Source organism: Lates calcarifer, linkage group LG24 (assembly GCF_001640805.2).
Source record: "Lates calcarifer isolate ASB-BC8 linkage group LG24, TLL_Latcal_v3, whole genome shotgun sequence".
NCBI classification, from domain to species: Eukaryota; Metazoa; Chordata; class Actinopteri; family Centropomidae; genus Lates; species Lates calcarifer.
In genome coordinates, this window is record NC_066856.1 from 2,626,671 (window position 1) to 2,648,088 (window position 21,418).

The window sequence follows — 21,418 nt, forward strand, 5'->3', positions numbered from 1 at the left end:
CCTGAGGCATTATTCACACCTCTAAAACTACACTTTCACTGTGTTTGAGGTCTTGATATTCTGCTACATAATGGAATAACAAGATAAAATGTTCTATGCCCTTTAAAAACTATTTAGAGTTTTTTCAGTTTAAGACTGAAAAATAAAAATGGACAGTGAAATACTTTTACAACATTTTGATTGCATGATTTAAATGCAAATTTCTTTAATAAATTTATGAATAGTTTTTTTTTTTTTAATGAATCCACTTTAAAATATATGATGATTAACTTCTGAGAAAGTCTACAATTATTCAAGAGGCATACACCATGCCTTACCATTACATCAACCTTATGCAACCATATTTTAGATTGCATATTTTATGTGCTTTAGCCCATTTTATGCAACAAGATGTGTTTGAATAAAATTTGCGTAGCAATTGGGTTCAAACACAGGTTTCAACCCATATACTTGTCAGGAACACAATATTGAATCATCAGCAAGATTTATAGACTCTCTATCAGCTCTCTACTGAAATAGACAAGCTAATATTCAGTTTATGAGGCAGTATGAGACCAACCTCTTAGTGGTAGTGTGGGACCCCCCAACCCCCCTTTTACCCTCAGCACACAAAGAGGAGACAGAGTTGGCCTGGGTAATTGGGATAATTATTATTTCTGCATTTAGTGCCAGCTGGGTGCCTGAGAAGGTCAGGGAACAGCATGAGGACAGGCTTATCTCCATGTTGGTGCTGGCTTCCATATGGCAGCAGACAATAGGAAAGGGCCTTGGCCCCGGACACAGCAGCATGGCACAGGACTGCTCCCACAGACAAAACACAACAACACACCACTAACCACGGTGGGTCTCAGAACTGCCACACAGGCTGGCTGGCTGACTGACTGGCTGCACAGCAGTGGACTGACAATAAAGGACAGTGGAGAGATGGAAGAGGGAAAGAAAAAGAGAGAGGTGGAGGGAATGGAAAAAAAGAGTAACAGAGAGACATTAAGCACATACGAGTATTAAAAGAGCCAATTTTATAAAGTTAAAATCATGAACTTGTTGCCTTTAAGTCATTGTCTCATTCATGACATAAATAATCTGCTCTGGCCTGAATGGAAACAATGAGAAAGGCTTTTGTTATTTATGAAGAGGACTTTGACCCCTCTATTGAAACTCTACCTTTATGTATTAGCCTGGTAAAGGCTTGAGGCTTGATGAAAAGATGTGAACAGTGAGAGGTTAAAAGTCTCCTTTCTTTTCTCCCCATTCTACGGCTCCTTATTCAACCGCCCCTTCGACCTTACCGCTCCCTGGGTTACCATGGCACCAAAACCCCCGTAGCAACCCAGCCTGAGCTTCATAAATCAGATTTTTACTGTGTAGCACTCCTTTTAATCTCCGTGTACTGACGGCTTTATTTGATTCCTTCCTTTGGAGGGCTTTCAGTGGTAAGTCCATCCTGAAAAGAATGCTGGGGTGTGTGTTTGCATGTGTATATGTGTGTTTACAGGCGTGAGAAAAGGCCTATAGCAAAGCAGTGTTGTCCAAAAGCTCCATTTGAACCCCCTCTGTGCATTTCTGCCAGTTTCTCCAAGTGTCCCTTTCTATGTGTAGTGACATTGAATGAAGCCTCAGCAAGAATCATCACTTGTTTTAATGATGAGTCATTAATCCCCCACCAGGCTGCAACCATACCTAACTTTCTTGTCCAAATGAGTAGGGAACTCCATTTTTCTCCCCTCTTCTGTGTTTTTTTTTTTTTTTTTTTTTTAAATGTGACTTAATTTAATTAAAAGGGAACTTGGCAGTGTCCAGGCAGATCCATTACTTATTCATAAAGTGACTTTGTTTCCGTGCAACCTGTTAATCAGAGCAGTGCTGTTAAGAACACGAGCCAACAAAAAACCCTCCCGCCACCACCATCAAACTTTAATACGACTTACTGGTCCAGGTCACAGTCTTGTCTCAGAGTCCATCTCCCAAACAAACAGCCGAGGTGAGAGAGTACAGCCATGATAAGACAGAGATGAGCTCAGGTGAGCGAGAGAGGAGTTAGTGCACGACTGAAGCGCTTAAAGCGTCTGGGCTGAGTGAAACACTGCTCCAAGGGCCATTTCAGTAACTGTCCCATTGATCTGCAAGTAAATGGATGAGATGGCTCTGTAATAGCAGGAACCTCTGGCTCTCAAGAGCAGCTGTCCATCTCAGACGTTATAAGCTGTGATCGATGAGATGGCCATGTGAAATCAGACACTGAGGTTAGGTAGGCGTGAGTCTGTCTGCAGCTATATATGTGTGTTTTTCATGGTGTGGAAGAATTTATACTTTTGAGTTTGCACAGAATAATCCAGATTTGTGGAGCCTGGGTAAGTGAGAGCATGTTTTGTGTGTGTACTGTATGTATATGTGTGAAAGGGTTTCTACTGTGTTTCCAAATACACACATTGTGTTGGGTTATTTATAGGACAGCTGGATTTCTGTCAATAGTATTCTGATATTTAGTGAGCATTTCACTGTGTGGAGACCACAGAATGAATCCATATACAAAAGTTTAATGTTTGCGTGTTTGTTACAAGGTGTCTATCCGCATGCTATATGTCTGCCTATTGTGTCAGAAAAGACTGTCTGACTATCTGATGATTGTGATAGTGATACTGAAAGGCTCTGCCAGCTCTCTCGCTCTCTCTCTCGCCTCTCTCTCTCTTTCTGTCTGTCTGGGCCGTTGAGGAGCAAAGTAAAGGTCTAGAGTTCATTATCAGAGATTTTCCTCTTGAAGGAGCACAGCAACCAGTGCATGTGGCAAGCTCTCATTACTCCCAACGCTGTCACATAATCTTTGCCCACTTACATCCTAGACACAGGGACCTGACTTGTCTGGAGTGGGCCTGTCTCGTGTATCCTTCCCCATTCAACACAGAAAATTAATCTGAAAGTGCCTATAGAGAAATCGCCATTTCAAGCCATTAGCACTTGTCGTGCAATGTCGCCATTACTGAAATAACCCAGGCAGTGGAGAATATTGGATTTACTGGAGCAATAGCCAATTCATGCTACATAAGTTTGGAAATCACCCACTTGGGGAATATTGTGATGGCCTTGTGCAAATATGGATGTATACTAAGGAAAACTATCATAACCTGCCAGAAGTGAAATGTTTTCAGTTCTTAAAACTACCTGAAGAAATATTAAAATGAGCACAGCAACCATATAAAAGCAGGGACTTCATTAAACTACATCTCTCTCATAAGAAAAATTCAGGGTGGGCCACACACATACAAGCACATAAATATGTACATATTAAAGCTGCAGAAGAGGAATGAAATCAATCCATATAATTGTTTTATGGTTTATCTTTATAGGATCTGATTGAATTTCAAGAATTTTCCAATCGATTCCTGTGTAAACGTTGACATTTGGTCATTCATCAAGACAAATCTGCCAATGATGAGTGTTGTTTTATTTGATTTGACTGTTTTTATACTCCACAGTAAAGCCACTGCATTCTTGGTTGCAGATAACATGTTCTTTCAGTCCCTATAAAATGTTCTCAGATCTAAACGTGGGGGGTAGTACCCAGTCCCTCCTGTTTTTCTAGTTAAGGCGACTTTTGGAAGCTAAATTGACTTTTTAAAAACGTTTTTGTTCCATTTTTGACACGGTGACCACACCCTTTTTTGGAGATTGGCATCCTGTGAACGCTGGCCAATTGGCAACCACTGTTTACTGCTACCAGCTGCTTTTGCTTATTGAAGTTGTTGCCTCTCTTTTACACATCAATCTACTTTCTCTCTCTTTTCTCCCCTCTCATTAATCTTTACAAGATCCCTGAGTATGGCATAAGTTAAGCTATGCCATATTAACTAGCCTTTGAGGCCTGTTAAAGTTATTTTTGGGAACGCCTTGGTTTTGATCAGACTATGAAAAAAGTGTAGATACCACTTGTTGAGCTAATTTCATTCTTTTTTCTCATTAAGTGTCTTCTGATGGTGATGGATTGGATTTGGGTGGGAAGTGTGCAGACAGCTGACTCTTGTCGTGCCAGGTGTTACTGGTGAAAGACAGGGAAGGTTGAACTCCAGCTCTTTTCTTGTTGAATGTATTCATTTTAAGTCTCTTTAATGTTGTTTTTCTCAGTTGGCCCAATGGTGTCCTTCAGACACTGTCATGCCGTCAGAAGTTTCAAAAGCCTGCTCTCTTGTCCTTCTCCCTGTCTTCTTCAGAAGATCACCTTGCCAGTGCTTTGGTGGAGAGGGGGGAGGGGGAGTGGACTGTTTAAAGGTGATAATGGTCTTTAATCTGCACCAGTGATGATTTATCAGCTCTTGGCCGGCCTCCCGCACTGACTTTAAAACATGAAATAGAAACTATTACCTATTACCAGCTCACCAGCTCATCGCTCACTTCTTTGAATTTCTGAATGTGGAGGGGAGTTAAAGTGAGAGTGAGAGAAAGATAGAGGGGGATAGGGAGGAGGCTGGGAAGGATCCATCTTTTTTTTTTTTTTTTTTTTTTTTTTTTTTTGCAAAGCCACCAGAGCTCCAATCCAATTTGCCAGGCATGTGGAGTTATCCTTAAGCCTGTCAAATGCACTGACAGGGAAAGCTGTCACTTCTCATATGGTCATATGGTCACAATCAGCACTCAAGTTATTTATAGGTCTCATCCTTCACACATTTATTACTACACGTGGACCCATATGCCCACCTCACCACACTCTGAACCATAAGTGAGTCAGTTTACTCATTTAGTATCACCTCTTTACTGTTCTTTAAGTTACTAAGAACATTTTATTATGGAGCTTACAGCAGGTGGGAATTTAGTTTTTAATAGATCCACCTTATGTGAGGTGGTTATGGTCTTTAGCAGTCCTTGGCGATTCACAGAAACTCACCCAGGGACACATAAAAGGAACAAAGATGTAAAATAAAGTCATTTTCTCTTGATAGTCTAATTTTCTGCAGTTACACTATGGTATCAAAATTAATTTAGTAATTATATATTCAGGTAAGCACTCTACACATGGCAGTTTTAAATTAAATGTTAAAGATGATGGTAAATAATGGGACATTCACTCTCACTGCTCTTAGTGTGGGAGGAAAGCTAATTAAATGTGCTTCAGATATTTCTGTCTCCACTCAGACTAGCCACTCAGTTCTCAGTTACCAACAGGGCAATTATTGCTTCATTTTTCATTTGGCCATTGGCTTTGTGGATGTGTGTATGTGTGTGTGTTTTGTCATACCTGGAGGATATGTGTTAACTCAGCAGGTTGAGCATTACCAAAGACCTCTATTGTTCTCAGCTCTATTGAGAGTTCTCCAAACACTGGCCTATAATTAAAGGGCTCACTCCTACTTAATGCTTTTGTTCTCATGCCCCCCCCACCCGCCACCCCCCAATACTGGAGGTTAGGGATAATGGGCATTTTGTGGATGTGGATGTGTATGCATATGTGTGTATGCAGGCAGATGTAGCGACAGTCTATCTTAATTTAATTCAGACTCACTGGTGCATTCATTCACACATCAGCCACCGCGGTCGCCATCTGTGGGCGAACCCATGACCGCTTGGGGTTAATCCTCTGAGGCTTGTCTGGGACCCTGGGAGCGCCATCAGAGGCATCGTCCCTGTCACCCATTCCCTTAACCACCTGAAGGTGACAGTGTTTTGTCATCAGTGCCTCACAGCTTTCTTTACCTCAAGTGCAGTCTAAACCCCCAGCACCAAAGTCAGCCACCTAACCAGGCCTGAATAATTCTCTCGGACATTACAAGGTGCATTAGGAGTTTGGCTGAGTGCTTTGCTGTGTCACATTTAAAATGTGGCTCCTTATAGGGGCTTTTGCCTATGAACATGTAGCTTTGCCGAGGGGAGAGACTGTGTTATGAGATAAGATAATATGAGCGGTTCTACAGCATCTCTCTTTTCTCAGCCCTGTGATGTCCACTCCAAGTTCCTCTCATGAAACTGCAGTTTCCTTTCATGACTGCTGAAATGCCAGACAGCAGTTCTTCTCCGCGGAGGAAGTTAATTAGATAGATTTCTGTTATTGAGGACACAGACTCTGCTTCTGTACAAGTTTCCTGTCTTTTTGCCTCCCTTCTCTCATCTCGTATCCCTCTCTCTCTCTTCACAGCTCTGTTTTTTTCTCTGACTCAGAAGCAGTTTAGTCAAAGGATTAAAGGAGATTACACTGTGATTTGGTTTGTGATAACAGCTCATATTTGGGGAAGTCCAATAATCACCTGTATAGAAAGACTACTTCAGGACTGATGTTAGGTTAAAACAAAGACCACTTAGACCCGCTTTAGGTGCTGCCTCTGCTACTGGGGGGAGTTGTTGGTGCATAAGCATGTGTGTGCACAGGGAATGCTGCCGCTGTCACTGTCTTGTAGACTAAAAAGCTTGTCACAGCTGACCTCGTGGCGTTTGCTTTGGCTGAACATAGAAAGTTATGACCCTCTAAATCTCAAGAGAGGACAAAGGCACTCTAAGATCATCTTTGGCCTTGCGGCACTGTCACAAGATCAGCTTTTGGAATATATGCGCATATTCTTCACTATAAAAGAATTCAAACCAGTTCCTGTGTAGTGTTGCATGTTGACTTTACTCTCCTCCAGATTCTGTCATTTTCTCAAAGAGGACCAAGCTTATTAATTTAAGCCAATTGACATTAAAAGATATAATTATACTTGACCAATTCTGCACCCGATGGCCTTTTCCATGCCTTGATTATTGACTGCCAGCGCTCCTGATTAGCATGTCGGTCACAGGGGAAGCAGTGGCCCGCGGTCGTGATGATAATTGAGATCATAATCACAGCCAATGAGTTTTTACGTGTGTGTGTGTACGGTGGTCATAGTGGTGGGTTGAGGGGGTGAGGGGCTCCCAGCTGTCATGGGGGCCTTTGATTGATTGATGCCTGATGTAAGATGATGGATGTGTACTCACATTAAGCTGAGCGACGGCCATGCTAAGCTCGTCGCGGCTTCAGCAGTTTAAGGCAGCGTTATGGCTTCATTAAGAGAGAGAGCCACTTCGACCATAGATCATGGTGGTGACAGGCCAACATTATGTCTGGCTGGGTTGATAATGATGTCATGAATGTGAGGGTCACAGGTTGAAGGGGCATTAACATATGTAAGGCTCCTGGAGGTTGATGGGTGATAGCAGGAATGGCAGAGTTTCTTCTTCACTGATTTGACTTTGTGACTTTATGGACTAATACAAATGCATTACAGCATTGTAAAGGACACACAGGACTGGTGGATTTGATATATGAATGTGTTTAATGTGGATAAAGATTGAATAAAAAGAACAAAAACAGCCCCCAAACCATTGTTTACCAGAATAAGCTTACTGTTGTTTTATTTTTTTGTTTGTTTTGTTTGTTTTAGCATATTTTGTTTTGTACAAAATAGGATTTTAATAGAGTTTAACTGTCTGTCATGCAAATCACTCCCTGGTGTCTATGATCCATTTAAGCCATTATGTATAAAGATAGGAGACAAATCATTCTAAGAGTTGTTATTTGAACATTAATTACTGTTTTTAGCTGTGATTTTCTCATTTTCATCCTTTTATTCTTCCTCTTTTTGTCTCCCCATCTGTCAGTATATGCCAACTTCTTGACCCTCACATCGATTATTACACAACACTGATTGAAATGACACATCTTTCCCCTTTTTCGTTTCTCCGTCTGCGTGGCCATTTCTAAAGGTCACCACCCCTGACCTCCTCCCTCTTTCCTTTCTCCGGCTTTCAGAGGAGAGCTCCAAGACTTAATCCAGTAATGGAGAGTGGAGAAGAACAGCCAGTACAGGACACCAGACCCCCCACCCCACCCCACCCCTTTTTTTCCTGTACCTCCATCCATTCCCTGGAAGTACCACCCCCCCCAGCCCTCTCTTCCCTCTCTTCCCTCTCTTCACCACTTAAAGCTGGGTCCAGCTGTGCCAGGAGCAAAAAAGTCATTGGAATCCATCTTTTTAATTCTGCTTTATTACACCCACTATCAATATTGTTATTGTTTAAAGTGGCTCTGGCTCTAGCCTGGCTCTGACTGACGGGCATCCCACCGTGCCTTTCTCGTTAATTATGTATAGAGGAAGTAGCAGCGGCACAGGGGGTCGTGGAAGAGAGGACTTGGGGTCTGCTTGTGTATGGGATGACGAGGAGGGCTACGGAGGCCTGGCGTGAATTATTTACCGTTGAATCGTGGCTTGCACGCTGAGCACCATCCACTGACATTTGGAAAGGGAGCGATTGTCTGCATTCAGCTCTGTGTGATGTCGTGCTGGTGTAAAATGAGATACTTTGTGGTGTAGGCCTTCCAGAATGAACCTGGGCGACCTCAGTGCCCCAATAAAAGACAGGATATCTGTTCTGCCTGTTAGATGCTAAAAGGGATTTTAAAATTGGTGTACATGTGACCACTGAATGCCACAGTAAAGGAGTAAACCTTCTCAATGTGCCAATCCTACTGAAAATGATGCACCAGATGTCGAATGATACATTTCTGAATACATATGTAATGTATGGCCAATGCATCAGCGCAGCTCAGGCTCATTTGAAATCTAATATTAGCCTTTCATTATAGTTAGTGAGAGTGTGTCACTCCAGCAATGTGCTAGAATAGCAAATCAGTAAGAGGTCAGCTGCATGCGAGTATCTACATCTGGAGCGATTCATCTGTTTATTTACATGCTGACGTCTTTGCATATATTTGCATTAAAGGAGCATACCAGTTTTTTAATCCTTTTAGTACATTTTTATACACAACCAACAATGTTCCAAAGCATTTCATAGTGTCACAATTCTTTTTAATGTCTTTCTACCCGGAGGGCAGCCAGTGGTTTTCAGGCATCACAGAATGGTCTTATCAATTTGCAGAGATTAAACAGTGAACTGCCTTACACACATAAGAAATAGCATGCTTGCTTTTATTTTATGCAAATAGGGATTGTTTTTAGAGGTCTTGAAGTGGATATTTTGAAGTGGTATTGAGAAGCTCAGAGAGAGGCAGATGCTGCCTGGTAACTGATTCTTAATAAAACTAAAACTAAAACTTTTTATGATCTCACTTTAGTTTCAATTCCCTGCAGGTTAATTTCACTGGAACTTGCAAAACACACACACACACACACACACACACACACACACACACACACACAAACAAACTACTGTCTGATTACAGCATTTGGTAATCACAGGACAATATTTTTTTACATTATAAGTATATTATAAGCACATGCAGTAAAGTTCGATTTACCACCACTTGAAATTTTAGAAGTCTTGAATAGCACACTGAACAATATTTGATTACACCTGATATCACCAACATTTCATGCCATTTTCTAGTTTCTCCAGTCTGTTTTCCTGTTACTGTGCTGAAAAACTTTGCCTGGTTTTGCCTCTCTAATAAGCTGCTTGTGGGCATTCCAGCACATGAGAGCAGCTGAAGGATGCGGTCTCAAAATGCAAAGTTGAAAAGTAAGTGAGAAGGGAGAGGTTTGGCAGGGGGTTGCAGGGTCACACAGCTGTGTGATGAGCTCAGCTGGACCTGACTAGGCAGGTTGGAGATGTTTATGAGACTGCTTCTGTGGGACTATATCTGTGACCATACACCAAGACTGAGAAACATGGATAACAAGAAATATCCTTATTTTCTCTTTTTATTCTCCACAGTTCAAAAACCTATTAAATGCATTATGTTTGCAGGTTTCCCCCCTTGATTTTCCTTCCTTTTAATTTTACAACAGTCTATTCACTTTCACTTTGCAGGTTATTTAACTTCATATGTGACATCAATTTTATGTAAAGCACTTAAGGTATCAACACTTGGCTGGACAAAGTCATCTTAAGATCCACTTCGGCTCCCTTCTTGTCTAAGTGCTGACAGTCGTCTAGCCAGTGCTTTCGCCAAATTCTCCAGCCCTCTCTGGGTTTTGGAGTGCTACTCAAAAGAGAAACCTGCAAAGGTGACTTGTCACTGCGCCATACCAGTCTCACTGTGCATTAATTTTAGGTCACCTAATGCAAAATACAGCAACCAAATTCATATTTCACGGCGCCAACCTATACTTAGACCAAATATTTTGGTGTCAGGCTCCATAAAAAAGAGTATACTGGAAACCAAAGTCACATAGTATATACCCCTCACCTCTCTTTAGCCCTCTTAGTGTCTAGCTAGCTGATATCTCATAAAAGCTGTCTTTAAAGCCTGATGGGCTCATAAAAGCTGAGCTAACCTGTTTAGATGGATACTTTAGCCTATGGCCTTCACACCTTATTTAAGACTGACTCTTCACTCTCCATACCCCGAAGAGGAATGTTGACTCATCAGATCCCTCTGTACAACATAAACCACTGTAACACTGCACAGGAAAGAGACAGAAATATTTTATCTGAAGGGAATTATTGACCCTGTTATGAAACTTGGGCTGCCACATGTGTTTTCATACAGTTTCTATCCTTCTTTGAAAATGATTCAAAAAGATTTACTGTATTAGAAGTCTGGGTCATGATCCAGCAAATTAATTTTGAATGTGCTTGCAAGTTCTGAACACATGGTTAGCTTTAATCATTAGCATGCAGTTTAGCTTTGTCTTCTATGTATGCATGCATGTGTGATTGTGTTTCTGACTGTGTGAATACATTATGCAGTCCCAGCCATGCTCCAAGAGTGAGCAAGTGCCTCTGAATCAATAGACTGGGTTTAGGGGCATTAACTTCAAAGTTCATATCTTTCTTCATGGAGGATGCAGCTGTCAGCCAGAAGCTGCCTTGCTCTTTTCTTCCCAGAAAATAACTTATAGAAAGGTTGCTAGCAGCTGAGATAGGAGAAAGTTCCAGAGTCTATCATTCATTTGTAAGAGAACATGCCATGTTGTGTTTCACCTCTTTGCATAATGTTTCATGCTGTATGAAAGCATGTCAGTATCACTCAAAGAGGCAACTCAGAAAAAAGGTTACTGCTGCTGGATAGAAATTTGATTACACTAAATTGGATTTGCTGCAACTCATGAGAGTTAGCTAAATTAATCTTGTGGAGTGTTTTCTTAGAATGTACTGTTCAGTATACCTTGGTATATGTATACTTAATACACTAAAATAAAAGAGAGTGGAAGCAATGCACTTTGCCACATTCTTACAGTCAAACATGTCAAGTCTTTTTATGGTGAAAAAAAACTTCTTGACCTCGGCTTCTGTAAGTTGCGTTCACTTTAAATGGACAGCCACTATAACCTCCTGTCTGTCCTTTGCTCTGAGTTAAAGCAGCTACCGTCTGTCTCACAAGATCAGTTGAATAATTGATACATTTCTGGGCTGTACCTGAGCATTAATCCTTTTTTTAAAAACCTTTATTTCCTAGAATTTTCTGGCCTTCAGCTGGTTCCACAACAGTGGCATCTCAGCCTTTTTCTCTGAAAACCATATGGTCTTAAAACCATAGATCATATTTTGGAAGTTGTAAAACAACCAAAATACTTCCAATTCCACTTCTTTTTTTTTTTTTTCGAAAATGTCACACCTGTTCCTTCTTACCAGGAGTAATATATCCACACAGCACAGCACGCAGAAACAAAGTGCATTCTCTGTGGAACCAAAGCTGTAAAATTTGCCAATGAAAAGGCCGGGCAGAGGACAGAGGGCATCAACAGTGTTCCTGTATCCCTCACACAGAAGAATGAAAGAGAACAAGAAAGAACAAAATGTTTAGAGTGTAATAACTTGTAGAAAAGAGGGGTTGTAGCAGGTGTCTTTGGGATAATAAAGCAAATTAGGGTGAAGTTGAGCCAGACAGGGTGCCAGGCTGTGCGTGTGCTAGGCCAAACATAGCTTTCGAAATACCGAGTAGTATTGGTCTCTAAAGGGACAAACAGATAACCAGAGAACTGCCTCTTTCCTTTATTTTCTGTGGGCTGTATTTCCTAGTGGACAGCCTTCTGTGGCTCCCTTCAGGGCAGAGCTGTTTCTTCATTTCTCACACTAGGGAAGCAGGAGATGAACGGTGCATCAGGGGCCCGCCATGCTGGACAGTCTGTTGGAGGGAGCAGGCATTGCTTCTTTCCCTTGCTAATCAGAGCTGCACGCTCCCCAGTCACACCACCACCATGGCCTAGGCAGGCATCCCAGATGATGGCCTCCTAGGACCCCCAAGGACCCCATATGGACTGCCTTGGAGTCTAAAAGAAACCATGGCTAGAAATGCACACACACATTCACACACAGCTCAACAACAGCAAGAGCCCCCATCTAGAAGTGGGGATTTTAGCTGGCGAGGCGCCACTGTCGGTGCATCAGTCACAGGAGGACAAGGGTGAAGTCAGAGCCTGACAAATCCAGGGTATTATCAGGCCTTTGTCCAGCCTGCAGCTGTCACTTACCAGGCTAGTGGGAGAGGATGAGGGGGACAGAAGGGAATTCATGACCTATCCCTGTAACCACAGAGGAGGACTACGGCAGTCAGAGATAAAACATATGGGAACTAAAAGGAAAAAAATGAAGAAAGACATGAGGCAAGAGAAAAATGGGAAGATATTTTTATGAAGATGGGAAAGTAAATGAAGTAAAGTGGAGAGGGAAAGAAATGCCGACAGAAGGCTACAGTATATACTTCTACTGCTTTCATTTGATTGCCACAAAAATCATAGCAGATTGGCTGATATAGGCTGATTTCCTCTGAAGACTCAAAAATGTTTTATCTTTGTTCGTCTCCCATTCAAAAATGACCAGCGGTAATGCATATCTAATCTTTTTCTATCATCGCGGTAGGTCCCAAAGGCTGTCCATCTCCCCAAAAATGCCTCATCTTTCTGTCTTTGAAATAAATGAAAGTCCACAGGGCAATGGAATAAAGATGAGCTAAGCCTTTGACTTGATGCAAGATTGCCAAAGGGGCCAAACTTAAGAAGCCTGCCCCCTCATCTGCTGCATGGAGATACTGAGGCCAGAGCAAGAAACCAGATAATGTGATAGAATTTCAATCAACAGTGATCAGATAAGAAATAACAGACCGCCTGATTTTAAAGTCAGACCAGAACACTTTAGTTGGAAATGAACAAGTCTGTGACAACTCTTAGAACTCCTGTCAAACTTCATCTCTTGAAATTTTATCTCTCTCCCTGTTATTCCCATTCTGATTGGCTGGGACTGGCCCCTGACCTTAGGTATGCTCATATGACCCATGTTACACTCTCAGTGATTGGATTACTCCTTTATTGGCCAGTGGCAGTGTTTATAGGGTGTGCCGAGACTCAACGTGGCTTTGATCCACCAGCAGAAGCAAACAGGGGCTGTGGCATAGTATGCATCCCCGGCCTAAGCCTTGTGGTTTGTGAGACATCTGCCAAATCCTCCTGGATCAAAGGATGACTATTACACAGACAGGCGTCCACATACTCACAACTGCTGCTTTAGAGGGCTCATGACCCCTGTCAACAGGTCAGGTTAAAAAACACAGGTGGGAGGGAGGTCACACATATGTACGCGCATGCATACTGCTGCTCCTTCATAGGCTGTTGCGCAACAAAAGCACCAGTGAAGGAGTTTCTGTGACAGTGTAAGTTGTTATGAATAAAACCTTAAAAGTGTGGTTCATGCACAAAGCTACATTTATCACAAGTTCAGTAATGTTGGGGCTTGTTTTGGTTGTTCTGTGATATTTTCCTTTCCTTTACTTGAAACCTTTCTATATAACAAGAGGATGAGCTGGAGCAGCAGTGGGAGGAAGAGGAGATCAGTAGAGGGTCTGTTGTTGTTCAGATGGGTCTGAATCCTTGTTGTTTGACCTGACTCTGCATGCCCGTGAATTCACAGGTTCACCTCTTCCAATAAGCCTTCAGAATAAGCTTTCAGCCAGGCTATAAATACAGCAGCAGTGTGACTTTACTGAATACAAGTGCCTGTAAAGTGAGGAGAAGAGAGACAGGGAAAGTGAGATAGTGAGAGTGTGTGTCGGCTTCTTTGTGTGTCTTTCTGCGTCTATGTGTTGCACTCTGTTTTGCGTGTTTATGTTTGCATGCATTTGGGGAGCAGCACTGCCAACCTGAGAGGCCAAGTGCTGACATTTCAGTCTGCAAACACACAAATGAATTTTGAGCAAATCTCATTATACAGGACAGAATGAAGATGCTGGCAGTGAAAATGCTGTGGCATATGGATACTTTATCTCCCCCATGTTTTTAATTACTTTACAGGCAGCATCCTATTTTCCATTGACTCACGTTTTAAAAAGAGGACTTCCAGAAGAAAAAAACTGTACTGGGAGCAAGCCCTGCAAGCTCATATGATCGTGATGCAGACATTTTTCCTTACAACACATGCCTTGCACTCATTCATATTCTCTCATACCCATCTATTGCTGGCAGGGGTGACACATTCATCCTAATTGCTGAGGTGATCGTCTGACATAAATTGCTACCAGTTTTTCCCCAATCTTTTCTCACAGCTCTTGTTCTTTAGGCCCATTACAGGCGTTGATGCATTCAGGGGGGGAATTTGTAAGTGGTGACACCTGATGCATCAGCAATGATCATGCTAATTATGCAATGAGGTGCCTAAGCATCAGGGAGCTCTCACAGAAGGCAGCAGAATCCATCTTCTTTATATATGGAGACAGGTCTTCTGCCGACTGTTGTGGTGATAGTGAGCAGCTTCTGATGCCCCTTTGTGCTTGATTCCTGCCCTTCCCCAATGCTTAGCTTTTTTTTGTACCACATGAATATATTTACACTTGAGAATTCCATGGAGTGCTTTCCAAGAATCCCATCAACTTGGAACCCCAGTGGTGGGCGGAGGACCAAGAGGAGAAGCCCCTACAGATAATCTAGATACTGCACAGGCCTCCTTTGAACTACCATGACAAATCCCCCCCACCCCCACTCCCAACACATACTCGATGCAATTTCCATTTGTAGCTCTTTGAAAAAATATATTGATGCGCTCTACTGCTATTTCTTCAATTTGCTGGAGATCTGGTCTTTGCTGATATTATCTCAGTCCCCACCCCACCATCTTATCCTGCATATACTGGAGCAGGTCTTTGGTAATGTACAGGCCATTCCTCTTTCTTGATGCTTTAGTAGGTGAGAGAAGGGCAGTAGGTCTTGTTATGTAGTGAGTGTATATGGACTCGAGTCTTGTTTATAGCCTGGATTGTGGCCTTTTTTCTGGATCCCCACTTGGCTTCCACTGCAACCCCAGTTCCTGTACACCAGCAGTGCATGTTCGAGATGCTGATGCTAGCACTGACCCTCCCTGGAGGGTCAAAGGGAAAAATTTACGAGGCTGTTTGTTCTGAGTCTGCCTGGTCTTCTCTTTGACCAGCCTCAGGGATTAAGCTAATTGCATGTATTGGGCTTCCCAGATCTATGCTTGGTCTTATTCCACCCATTACAATCTTGTCAAACCTCTCTCTCAACAAGCAGGGGTGATGGCATGTACTATATTTCAGCATATGTATTAGCAATAAGAAAAATGAAGCAAATTAATTCAGAATTGTAAATGTGTTTTTATTTTTCATGCGTGCTGTGTGTGTGTGTGTGTGTGTGTGCAGTGCAGCTAAGGCACACGCACTTTCAAACACATCTTTAGGGAAACCTTTGGGTGCAGTGATGTTTTTTGCATTCTCAAACAGATTAAACTAAACTGGTGTGCCTTATGTGCATGTAAACTGCTCCTGTTGAAGCTGATAATGCTTTCACATAACTCACGTGCTACTTTTGTACTTAAAATTAAGAAAAAAACTTTGGGGAATCTCCTCTTTTATGAGCCGATAAGAGCTGTAATAGATTTGTACATATAGCCTATGTAGTTCTTCAGTTTGTAGACCTCAATTATGTAATTACATTTTTTTAACATCGCATGTGCTATTTAAGCAATTTCATGCAAATATAAAGGGAACGCTGATTTTGTAATGAAGAGTAATAGAAGGACATCACCATCTCCCAACACCCTAAAAGCATAAGTCACCTCACACCCCAGTGAGCCACTTAATTGCCCACATCCAGATGAAAGGCCTAATGTATGCTCCCTGCACTCCCACACACATAAAGCTATAGGAATCAAATGGAGTATAACTAATACAATTGATTTTGATCAGGCAATACGAATAACACGATAACCGCGTCTCGGCAAGTGCTACTCAGGGGCACACACTGGGATCCGTGCATCCTTTATGAGCTGCTATTTACTGTGCTTTTAATGAAGCTTGATTGGCAGCATGTCCTAGTGCCCATTATCATCAGAAGGATGTGCTCATTCTAATCTGCAATTATCACCATAATTGCACCCAGAATCCACTGGGCCCAAATAAGCAATCACTTCCACTGCTGGCATGCCACCTGTAAGTGCTACTCTGGAGGACACACACACAGACACACACAGTGACAGGGTGACAGGTCCTTGTGTCAAGTGTCCATTTTGACAATGTTTTTAGCTTTGTATCCCCTCGCTCCTCATTTTGTCTGCCTGTAGTTTTCTGCTTTGTCTTGTTGGCAATTTCAGTTACTTCATCTTGGCTGACTTTGTTTCTTTCCCTTCTCTCACATGCTCTTGATTAACCTTTCCCTTTTTCACTCAGCACCATACCCCAGAACTCCCCTCCTACCTTTATCTCCCTTTCCTTCCATCCCACTCCCTGCGTCCCCGAGCTCCCATCCCCTCCAAGCACAAATTCCTAACCTTTGGTCACTTTCATCCCTGTGGTATGCATAAATGCAGGCCTATTATCACACTGGTTGTCTCATCACAATTATGCATTTTGTCATGTGCTGCCTCTGTAGCTGCTGATAAAAGGAGAGCCTGATTAAGCTGAAGGAAGGCTATTGATTCCTATTGACAGGCCCCTCAAAGCCCTTTAATGAAGGGGATGTAAATGAGGGTTTTCCACAGTGTTTAATGACTGCGTACCATAAAAGGCCAACATTCTCCTACAGTCTAAAAGGGACATGCATCACTCACAATGGTGCACGGGGGACACTTTCAGTTATAGGGATGTTAAGGAGCAATGGATAGAAAGAGGGAGGGTAGGAAGAAAAAGCACGTAGAGGTGTCAGTCAGGTATGCAAAAGGGAATCATGACTGTCAGATCAAGGGATCCTCCACACAATTTAGAGGGGTGTTAGGGTGGTCAAGTGAATTATTAAAATATGAAAAAGCATCTGTAACAACATGCTAGCTAAAGCAATTTGGCAGGTGTTACTTCAGAGCGAGGGCTTGCTGAAAAATGAACTCCAAATAACCGCTCCGTGTGCTATCATTCAAAACAAGCAGTCCCACTATCTCACCTCCTGTTTCTTTCTTCCCCAGCAGTCAGATGGCTCCCAGTAACCACGACCGGATACAAAGGCTGAGGCATGAGTTCCAGCAGGCCAAACAGGAGGAGGACCTCGAGGACCATCGGCACACCTACAGTTTCGACCAGTCCTGGGTGAGTGTGCAATAGAAGCCATGCTCCATCAGAGCGGCGCTGAGCTACATAGACCCAGAAACACTTACTTCAAAATTCCCTGCGCTGAAAGCTCCAATAGTAATTCCCCCTTATGCACCACTGGACACTCAGATTATCTCCAGAGCCACCAGCTGCTTGCAGAACTTGGGAATCAGTGAAGAGAATCTTATTTGTGTTTTACTTGTGTCTCAACCTTACTTCAGTCAGAGCTTGCTTTTTAGCAACAAGCATTAAGAAATCAATATTTCAGTATCTGTAGAAACGATATCTTTAGTTATTCCTCTCTTCATGATTATCGCTGTTACCCAGTTCATTTGATCAAATACACAGCAGATGAAAATGTTCCAGTAAATGTTATTCATTCTGACTGATGTCAGTGATACAAAGTCAGAGAAAAAAACACAATTTTCTTCTTTAACCGTTCCCAGGAGAAGATATTTAGTTATATACAGTATCTCTATCTATCTAGTAGTGTTTGGACTAACAATAACAATGTTAACTGTGAAGTTAACAATAATTCATATAACATAGGACAAAGCCCAGAACAACATCAAGTTAACTCGAGGCACTGTACATATAGAGCAGGTCTAGACTGTGCTCTTTATCTTATAAAATTTACAGAGAGAGACCCAACAGATCCCACCATGAGCAGCACTAGGTGACAGTGGCAAGTGAGAGGCAGAAACCTCAAGCAGAACCAGACTCAGGGTGGGCGGCCATCTGCCTCGACCGGTTGGGTTTAAACCAATATTCACCAGTTGCATGAAGTGCCTGAATTGTCTAGCACTGTCATCCTTTTGGATCGTTGGTGTTGTAATTCAGCCAAAGTATCTGACGTTTATCACTAAAACTATTTCTAATTTGTATTTTTAAGGACCAACCTTGGGAACAAATTGCTAATTACTCATCTCTGTCTGTGCTCTTTCTATCTTGGAAATATTACACACTTATAGCAAGAAGGCAGAGAGAAGATGAATGAGAGAAACATTTGATGACAAGTGACTATTCAGGACTTTGAGGCAAAGTAAGGGCAAAGAATTTGATGACAGTGAGGCACACTTTCATTTTAATTTTCATCAGACTTGATTAAAGGGATTTTTAAATTAGAAAATTTAAATTAAAATTTTAGAGGAGTTTTTTAAAGCCATTCCCCACTTCCATGATTGATCTGTAACAACAATGGGATTTACTCCTCATAATTGGAAAATTGTCATCAAGTTAATTCCTTTGTTAATTCATTCGGGCTTGATCTGGTATCCCTCCCTGCTGTGCATGAAAAGTTCAACTGTGCCTGGAGTTTAAGTAAAGGAACACTTCATTTCATTTTTCCACATACCCCATCACTGATGATCTTAACATGCAGTTCCACTATTTACTGTGCGGGTTTGTCCAATGTGATAGAACTCATCAGTTGACACTTCATATAGGATCGTACATCCTCTTTATTTTAAAGAATAGAGCCAAACTCAAGCGGGAACAAATTAGAGGCCAAATAATTGTATATTTGCACAGTGTAATGGCTTGAGATAGACATAGCTTTTTTTGACATGTGACCTTTCTGACCTGGTCATAGAGGGGGAAATGGCTAATCACTGCACTAAGTGGAGCTGTTTTCTAAATTATGGGTCACGATGTCAGGTCTTGAAAGTACAAATATTTGGCATCCAATTTTCTGGAGAATCATCAGTGTCAGTTTGTCAATTAAATTGCTTTTAGAATGGCAGGCATCTCCCTTTTTTTCTGACTTTTTAGACTTAACAGCATATTCCCTGCCATGTTCCTGCACATAGAAACACTGACTTTATTTGCTCTGGATTAGCTTCAGTGTTAGTCCTACTGATGGTTGAAAATCAAAAAAGCGGACATCTTACTCCACTGTTTTCCTAATCTCTCTCTCTCTCTCTCTCTCTTCTCATTCTCACTGTCAAAATGAGATGTTAACTGTTTGTTCAGCGCTGAGCAGTCTGTCTTTCTCTCTGAGCCTCTGAGCTCCTAATTGCTTGTGATTGTTGACATTGTTGAGCATACTCCTGCTATTCCACTGGTAAGAAGATACAGGCCCAGCCCCAGAGTATTGAAGTCTATTTTATTAGCCCTCTTTCATGTTATTTTAGTTCTGTGAGCAAGGATCCACAATGGCAGAGCTTGTTAGGAAAGATACAGCTATACCCATGTTATGTGTTGACACTGATTAGATGAACTCAAGGGAAATCCTGTCTCTGTGTCATCCAAAAGTAAAAATGATATGACTCTATTTTAGACAGATGGGGCAAGCATTTAAATAAAAACCAAGGAAAAGTATGGAAAAAAAGAAAAAGATGAGGTGACACATTAAATGTGTTGGAGGAAAAAAAGGAATACATTGTTATTCTTCACTTCACATGAATATGAAAATGAAAACTTTCAGAGAATGAAATCTTCAGCTGTGGGTTTCATCAGTGTAGGTGGATGCATTTGCGACGTCAGTAACATTTTTAGAAAGAGATTTGACCTACACTGAAAAACACAACCTTGGAGCTGAGTTCTGTTATAACCTGTTACAGCTACGTTGTGTACAGAAAATGATATCTCTCACTTTTTTACTGTGAATTTCATTCTGAGTCAATGCTGAATGTTGTCCACAGTGATGAAAGCGAAACCTCCGTGACCTCCATGACCTCCAATTTTTGTAAATCGAAACATTCAGTGAAAAGTGAGTGTAACCAGGGAAAGGCAAGTTGCTCAAGAAGGCAGTTAAATGCCTCCCACATCAAAATCTGCAGAATTGCACTTTGATGCACGTTGTCCCTGAGTACTCAAGGTTACATCGTAATGGTTTCCACACACATCGGCAGTGGAGGCCAGAACGAGCAGCTGACTGTCGTCTTATTTGTGTTGTGTATGTCTTATAAAAACAAACAGCACCAGCTCAGATTTTCTCAATCACTTATCCAGATATTAGGGATTAAAGAAATATTGACAAAACAGTATCACCACAGGGTTCATGTAGTAGCTTATGACATCTATTAGCAGATGGATTCTACACAGGTATGTAGATGTCCAGATTTCAAAATGTTAAGCTGCACAACAGCTACTGAATGAACCCTGAAGTGACACTGATATTTCTATGTTTCAGGAATTAATAAGAGTTAAATGTTACCTCTGAAAAATGTTTCACTTTTAGTGGAAAAAACAGACAATGTACAAAACAATGATCATCATAATGAGGAACAGGTACAGAGGGAGCACATGAAGCAGCATGAGGTGTGAGGCTCCCTCTTTGTGGGTTTGACCCCAGCTTATCTCTGGGGTGTTGGAGACTGAGCTCAGGTATGTCTGCATTGTACACCTGTAATGACAATGCTGAGGTCAGTCCTCGAACCCCAGCTCCTCCTTAATGGAATAATGACTAGGACACAAGAAGCCGTGTCTATCATGTAGCCCCAAGCCAACATACACAATTAGAGCTGGCATGTTTTCTCTCCCTCCTGCTCTGCTGCTCTGCGAGAGGGGATTTCCAGATGTTCATCATAAAGTGCTATGTATTTTCCAAAGAGTTGCCTTTTTCTCTCTCGCTCTCTGTCTGGGGCAATAAAATCAGTTTGTGCTGTTGGGTTGGAGCTCCAATGAGCATGACCACACAGACGAGTCTGAGCGCCATGCTGGTACCTTGGATCAAACACACCAACAGCAGCTTGTAAAGCCTTTATTTATGTGAATTCTTTTGATTTTATTATCGCTCAATCTCCTGCTACCAGGATACATGTGTCTACAAGCATTTGTTATGTTTATATAAACTCCAGTTCCTCAGAATTTTGCATTCATGTTGGTGGGTGTTTGATTGTGATAGTGAACTCACTTTCCTATGTGATCATGTGAAGAATAAGCCACTTTTAGATGCAGTCACTTGACTCCTCAGGGGCTAAGGGTTGGAGTTAAGGCAACATAGCTGGGTGCCATGACAGTATGTGAGCCCCTGGCTGCAGTCAGTCACACAAT

General features: G+C 41.9%; 1 protein-coding gene across 1 annotated transcript in view; it reads left to right on the forward strand.

Annotated features, from left to right (window-relative positions):
- The window catches only part of LOC108898296 (partitioning defective 3 homolog), a 310,889-nt gene that overhangs the window by 277,448 nt on the left and 12,023 nt on the right, over positions 1-21,418 (forward strand). The window contains exon 24 of the mRNA XM_018698248.2: positions 17,299-17,419. Within this exon, the coding sequence (XP_018553764.1) occupies positions 17,299-17,419 (121 nt within the window). The remainder of the gene's footprint in view (positions 1-17,298; positions 17,420-21,418) is intronic.